Genomic DNA, 7,590 nt, shown 5'->3' on the forward strand with positions numbered 1-7,590 from the left:
CCCCCTTCACCCTTCCTCCTCCATAATCCCCTGAATAAACATTCAACCTCAACCTGCAAAAAAAAAAAAAACAAAAAAAACAAAAAAAACTTTGTCCAAGTTCACACAGATCATAATTGCAAACAGGTTTGGAACCAGGCTCACTGGTTCTGCTGCCCATTTCCATGATGTCTATACTTCTCCACACGTGTCTCAAGCTTTGTGAATAAAGGGACTGATAAACGTACATGCCATGAATCTATTCTGAGTTAGAGATATTAATCTAATATAGATATTGGTTGGTTATTGATTGCTGGTATAAGCACAGGATTGTGTATTGAGAACTTGTTTTTGAGTGTGTATTTTCCATGTTGAATAATAGGAGCAGAGTTCATTTCAGGATACTTATATCTCTGTATATTACATATGTATGTATATACATACATACATACGTGTGTATGTATGTACATATATGTGTGTACATATATGTGTATTTATGTATTATGCCTTATATGTTCTTTTATTTTCTCAGTAGAACAATTAAAGCGTAAACTGAGTGTCATCTCAAATACAAAGACTGTCACTATGATCAGCATATCGTGGTGTGCTGTGCCATCAGTAGTACATAAGACTGTTTTTTAGAAAGTTCACTTCACAGTTGTTGATATGACTGTGCCTGTACGTGAAGATCTAGCACAGAAAAGAAATGTAAGCAGTAAAAATTCCTAATGAAGCATCAGCTGTATTTCCCCTTCCAGAGCCGTTTTTAAATTACAGATCCTGTTTTAGCATTAATGTATAGATAGTGCCACCATATAAGAATGATGAGCAGCCACTAAGGAATAATGCCTTGATAAATGGGTAGTTTATTAAATGCCTAGTAATAAGATTAATTTGCTCCCTTCTTGCCCAACGGATACTTAAAGTAATTGCATCTTTGCAACCTGCACTGTCATCATTTTCTGTTTTGATGATGTCATAGGACTTTTCTGTAAGCTAGACTATGCTCTGTAGTTTCACATGTATCTTCCTTACTATTAAATTACTTTTTAAATATTCTATGTTCTCTCCATGACAAAAAGAGAGATCTGCATGGAATTGGTTTCACTGGCTACATCTCTCTACAGTGAGCTCTTAATTCTCTTCTAAATTATGAACAAAAGGGACTTACAGTCAGAGACTCAAAACATACTGGTAAAAGTGGAGAGTGATTGGTTAATTGTACATTTAGAAACTGTACCTGACTCCATGAAGCACATGAATTGTTATAAGGAAGTCAGTAGCAGACCTAATAGCTTTGTTTCTAAAGGTCCATTTCCCTTAGACCCTAAAGTGTATCTCAGTTGTAGTAGAGTTAAAACTGTACATATAAGAGATTTCTGGAGAAATTTGAGGGGTGCCTTGAATATGGTTAATGCCACATTGCAGCACGAGGTCGTTGGGGACTAGTGCTCCAAACTCTTTTAAAAAGAGAAGAAAAAGCAAACATTTCATTAAAATATTTCAAAAGCTTTGAAATAAAATGTCACTTTGTTTTCAAACATATTCTCCCAAACTAGAGTCCCCAATTTTAACCACTTATTTTTATTTTAAACCATAATGAAAAAATCTCAAACTTTGTCAGAAGCAAAATGCCATTACCAGCCAGTGAGTTTCTGAACTGAATAATTAAAAGGATGCAACAGATGTTCTTCACTGTTCTTCAGTGTGGAGTAAGAAATCACCATACAATTCAGATCCTCAAATTAGTTTCCCATTGCGACCCACAAATTCAGTAAATACACTGATTATTACCACCAGAGTTCTTGATTATTATCATCAGATGATTATCATTGAATATTATAATTATTCTCTGTGTGTCTCTCTGCACAGCCTTGTTACATTGGACACTGTTAAATCTTATGTAGATCAGCTGATGGTGAAGTTCTTAGAAAATCTTAAACAATTTTCATCTTAAAATGATGTGTTTAAAAGCATTAGAATGTACCTTCTTAAATTTTTTGAGACATGAAAAGTATATCTGGAGGTTTAGTTTGCCAGCGTCTGTCTTTGGGGCATATGATGGGTAAGAGATTATTTGTTATTACACAAGAATTGTGAATTGTTGTCTTCAAATGTAGTAAACAGTCATTGTTTTTATGTGTTCTAAGTATGTTCCAAATAATAGAAAGCAGAGAAGCTGTTCCAGTTCTCTTCAGACACTTGAGGACAGACTGGGCCCCTGGTCCCTAGTGGCATCAAATGGTTGCTGCACAATGCAGAATAAGTAACAACAGACTGACAGTGGACATGTTAGGAAATATTGCTTCAAAAATAACAGATTCTAGGCTGCTCTCTGCTCAGCCCATCACAGCTAAAATTATTCAAAGCCTATGATTCATCAATCAGTTTATAGATAGACATCAATGTGAAGACAATCAGATTATTCATAAAAAACATAACTAAATAATTGTTCTAATCTCAAGTCAACATCATCATTTACACTAAATCAAATAAATCATGCTCAGTTACTCAGAAATTTTCCAGATGTCACCCTCAAGATGCCTATGAATTGCTAAAGAAAAGCATTGCCAAAGTTTTGGAATAATTTATGCAGAAGTACAATGAAAATTAAACTCTTCATCAACAAAGGACTTGAGTTCTGTTTTCTACCCTCAATATGTCCCTTCCCTCTTGGAACTTTAAAGCATATAAGTAAGAATCCAACAAAGAAACATTGTTTAAGTCAGTGGGATGCTTCTGTTTGTTTGGAAATGCCATATGTTCAAAGCATAGTCTCTCCTTCATTTATTTGCACGAAAAATTCTTGAAAACAAAGGTAGTGAAATATGTGGTTGGCTCCACCAGTTACATCTCCATCAGTTCTTCATTCTCTGCTAACCTGGGAGGAAAAGGATTTAAACTCATAGGCTCTGAACATCCTGTGGAGACTAATTGCTTACCTGTACATTTAAGGACTGTATCGGACTGGCTGACATACATGAATTGCTGAGCTCAGAGGCAGGCTTAAATAAGCTAGATCCTAAAGAAGTGTTTTCTAAACTCTAAGTTGCAGCCGTCTTGCATCTATCAGTGACACCTATTGGGCAGATGGACAAGCTTTCTGCGGACCACGTTTGCCTTGTATGTGATAGGCAAACACTTTACCCTTAAAACACTGCTCTCCCGCATTCACCAAACTCGCTGCAACAGCTTGATGGACGCATTAAGAGCTTTCTCTATGGGTAACTGTACAGCTGCCATGCGCAGTGCTCTTCACATTCATCTCAGTCCCTGAACACTCTATACCCTTAGGAGACTTCCCCAAACTAAAGGAGGTGAATTGTTCCATTGTTAGACTACAGATGCTGAAAAAAAAAACAAACAAGCAAGCAAACAACAACAACAAAAAGAAAAAAACAGAGAGAAACCTAGGAAGCTTGGTAATTTTGACTTATTTCCTATGTACTGATTTGAGAAACTTAATTATGCATCTGCAAGCTGCACAGACCCAAATTCGTTACCAAGTACACCTCAAACTAAACCTCGACCCAACTCTAGTTGACTGTTTCCTGAATTGTTTAACTAGGAACTAGGAATGTAATGTGCAAAGAAGAAAAGAGAGAGTGCAGGGATTCTCCCCAGTTCTTTGCAGGTCGTCCTGAGAACAAAGGCTGCAAACTCAGACATCTACTAGGCTGCTCTCAGAAACCACCACTGTGAGCACCCTGGCTGGACTGGAACCAGACCAACAGGAGGTGGCATTCATACTGCAGCTCTTTAGCTTCCCTGCTCTGTCTGCCTAGCCCTACCACACCCCTTTTGCAGGTGCCCAACCCTGCCTGCCTGTTATCCACTCCCTGTCTTCCAAAGAAAGTGGAAACCGGTGACTGAAAGAGACTATGCTGCGCTGCTCCGATTTAGCTAGAGCTCGCTTCGCAGTTATAGAAGGCGCTTCAAAAAAACAAAGAACTTAAACTTTCTGGTTTGCGAAGAGGTGAAAGAAAAAAGGATAAAATGTTTTTCACCATCTCTCTAGTCGTCCTACTCAGTACAGTTTTCCAACTCTCTGAGGAGTTCCCACCCTGTTGCAGATTGCCCCTTTCCGCCCCAGAGTCCCAAATCCCTTTTCTTCTGCTGGATGGACAGTACCCCTGCCCTGACTCACCGCTGACCACCCGTCGGGCAAAGGCTCCGTGGCCACAGAGCAGCGCAACTCCCAGCAGCAGCGAGACTATGCGGATCATGGTGGCGAGGCTTCTGCAGCAGGTGTCCAGTGGAGTAAAGGCGGCGTCCTCCCGTCCTCCCGCAGCACAGTTAGTCACTGGAGGCTCTAACCAGCAGCCTCCTCGCTTTCTTGCTGGGTACTACTCCCTCCTTCCCAGCGCGGCAGCTAGGATCCCTATAAGCATCGCCTTCAGCGGGGACCTGCTGCCAGGCTGCCCCGTGTGGCACTGATCTGGAGCGCAGAAGTCTGTGGGCGGGTGTCTGGGGGCAGGGGAGAGCGTTCGGGATTCCTGTGTCTGTCTCTATTGCAAAGGTGAACCAGGATCCCTAGCGCAGACCTAAGCAGCCTTAACTTCCCTCTCAGGTCTCTGTGTCCTAAGGGGCTGAGCGGGTGTACCGTGGTCCTGGCTCCAGCAGCAGCAACAGCAGCTCTGTGCTGGCTGCAGCGTCTTATATACACACAGAGCCTGGGGTTCCAACCCCTAGCTACTAATCATTTTAACTATTTCGTCTCTACTGCAAAGAGAAGCATCTGGCCCCTCCCCTAAAAACTGGATCCACTTTGAAAAGAGTGCAGTCAGCAGTCCCTCCTCCTCCACTCCCCTGATCCCCACCCCTTTCCCATTTGCCAACAGACTTCAATACTCATTTGTGTAAAATGTGACAGCTTTGCTATTAAACTCTGGCAAAAGTTGGCTCCATTTGGTTTTCTCAAAGATAAATGTCCACGGGGATGCCAAGTTGCAGGGCCTTTCTCTTTTTCTGCAAAATTGCTTGATCATATGTATGGCGAGATGCAGGGGCACTAGCCACTATTTAAGATGGATTGGCAGAGGGGGAGCCAAAACCTGCTCAGTGAATTATATAATGTGGCGGCTTTTCCCCCACTTAGCTTCTGCAAACAGATTATTTCCAAACAGGTTGCTTGACTAAATTGCCACAGAAGCAAATTGAAAAGAATCTTGGCAACAAGTTTTCTCTCAACTGATTCCAAGCTCCGTGTTCACAACTCCAGAGGGAGAAAAAAACCAAGACAAAATAAATATACTGAATTGTTGGGAACTTCATGGATGTAAAATGAATGTATTTCTTTGGATTCTTCTATCAGTGCTATATGGTTTCCAAAGGAATATACACCTTTGCAAACCTGATCCCCTCTTCTCTAATATGTCAATGACTGGTTACCTCTTTCGTGGAGTCCAGGGAAGTTCATAAGAGTTCTCATAACACACACACACATTCATATCTGAATATGAATAAACAGGAATAGGAACACTGATAATTATAATCAGGTTCTCAAAATAAGGTTCAGTAGAATTAGCATTTTTATTATGTTGCTTTTTATCATAATTAATTATCAATTTTTTAAACCTTTGTTTTTTCATGTATATACGTGTATGTGTGTGTGTTTGTGTGTGTGTGTGTGTGTGTGTGTGTGTGATTACATATGTGAAGGCTCAAAGTTGCAATCAGGAATCTCCCTTAATTTTTTTTTTCATCTGATTCACTGATGCAGGGTCTCACACTGAAACCCAGATCTTGTCCACATGGCCTGCCTCCTTAGCCTGCTTGCTTAGTGGTCCCCATCTCCACCTTCAGAGGCTGGATCATAGGAGAGACATAGCAGCCACCTGACACTTTTGTGAGTTTGGAGAATCTTAACTCTTAACCTTCTGCGTAAGGGGCAAGTGCTTTAACTGCTGAGCCACTTCATCAGCACCCTTTATGTTGCTTAAATACACCAACATTTGTTAAATGGGATCATTTTCTGTTTTAATGGGCAACACTTTCCTCCTCGGTTTTCATACGAAATAAGGACAGTATCTGTTGGAATTTTTTTTTCTGAAAAAGAACAGTATGTACTACCACAATAAGAACCAGTTTCACAGAATTTTCTGCAACTGGGAGGTCCTTACCGACTAACTCTGCTATACTAATGAAAACAGAATTAACAGATAATTATGATGTATATGTCTAAGTTTATGTTGTAAGGTATCACTTTGTTATTCTGTTTATTGCCTTATTGTAAGGTATCACTTTGTTATTCTGTTTATTGCCTTATTGTAGGGCAATGGGCAATTGATAAATGTTGATTTGATAGAGGTTCTATTGTTTTTATCACTTGTTCACATCCTCAAGGAAGAGAGGCTATTGGGATTCTGAACAGAAGATGGGAAATAAAAAAAAGCCAAAAAACAAAAATCAAAGTCATGAGTTGTAGCGTGCCCCTGGAAATCATCTCAGTGGAATCACTGACTGCAGCTTGGATCAAGGAGAAGCCTGACACAGGCACACAGTTCACCATGAAGAGAGGATCAGTCTCTAAGTATCTACCTACCCTTGCAGTACCATGGACTGTAGTTTGGTTATCACATATAACTGAGCCCATACTAAAATTATCTTCAATGAATGAATGAAAACAGCACTAAAGTTAACAACTGAACTGTCTCTTAGAACTGCTGGGTGACCAGCTTCTTTAAGAGAGTGACACTGGGCATATCAACCACTCCGGTACATGCCTCATGTTCATAAGTAGTTGACCACCATATAATGGAATTCACAGATTTTATTGTGTGTTTTTATTTGATTACAGTTGGTGCTTACTTTTATCATTTTGGGTATGATTTATTTCATTTTTGTGGTTCAGAATAGTTGTGTTGTTGTATTTGGTTGTGTTTTTTTTTTTTAAGAAATAAGTTAAAATTGGGTGGAGAGGGAGGATCTTGAAGGACTTGGGACAGGTAATGAATATGATTAAAATACATTTAAATTTAAGCTTTGTTTTAAATAATAAAAATAAAGTAACAACAAAAACTATCCCATAGACAAGTATGGTTGCTCATGCCAATAATTCCAAAATCCTGGGAGATCTATGGGAAGCAGGAGGCTTCCCATGAGATGAGGCCAGCCTGGGCAAAGTAGTAGAACCCATTTCAGGAAGAAACAAAACCTTGCAACAGAAAGGTTACACAGTTATTGGAATTGGTAGAAAGCACAAATTATTTTTAAAGTATTCTTGTTAACAAATGGTGTTCACGCACTTCCCCTATAGATACACATAAGAGACAGTAGAAGAATGGAATTTTCATGGCAAACATCGTTTAGTTCCTACTTGCCCAAACAAAATTAGATATCTAAGTACTGGGTTTGTATCGATAATCAGATTAAAGGCTTCTTTGAGAGCAAGCCAGAAGAAGAGTATTTGAGGAACTGTTTGTATACACGAAGAGCTGGGTCTGGTGAGCTGCAAACAAGGTGTGAATAACAATCAAGAGAGATTCATTTTTTTTCTTCCCATCTCCCCTTACCCCCCTCCCACCCCACCCTTAAGATCCCGATTTTTTGCCTGGCAAGCTTGTCTACTTCCCCTACCCAGGAGGATAGCTATATGTTTTTCTTTGGGTT

General features: G+C 39.8%; 1 protein-coding gene across 1 annotated transcript in view; it reads right to left on the minus strand.

The window, feature by feature from the left end:
• Chodl (chondrolectin) overlaps positions 1-4,521 on the minus strand; it is a 20,963-nt gene extending 16,442 nt beyond the window's left edge. Inside the window, exon 1 of the mRNA XM_005360543.2 lies at positions 4,127-4,521. Within this exon, the coding sequence (XP_005360600.1) occupies positions 4,127-4,205 (79 nt within the window). The 5' untranslated portion in view covers positions 4,206-4,521. The remainder of the gene's footprint in view (positions 1-4,126) is intronic.
• Between the last annotated feature and the right edge of the window lie 3,069 nt (positions 4,522-7,590).

This window comes from Microtus ochrogaster, linkage group LG3 (genome assembly GCF_000317375.1).
Source record: "Microtus ochrogaster isolate Prairie Vole_2 linkage group LG3, MicOch1.0, whole genome shotgun sequence".
Classification (NCBI taxonomy): Eukaryota; Metazoa; Chordata; class Mammalia; order Rodentia; family Cricetidae; genus Microtus; species Microtus ochrogaster.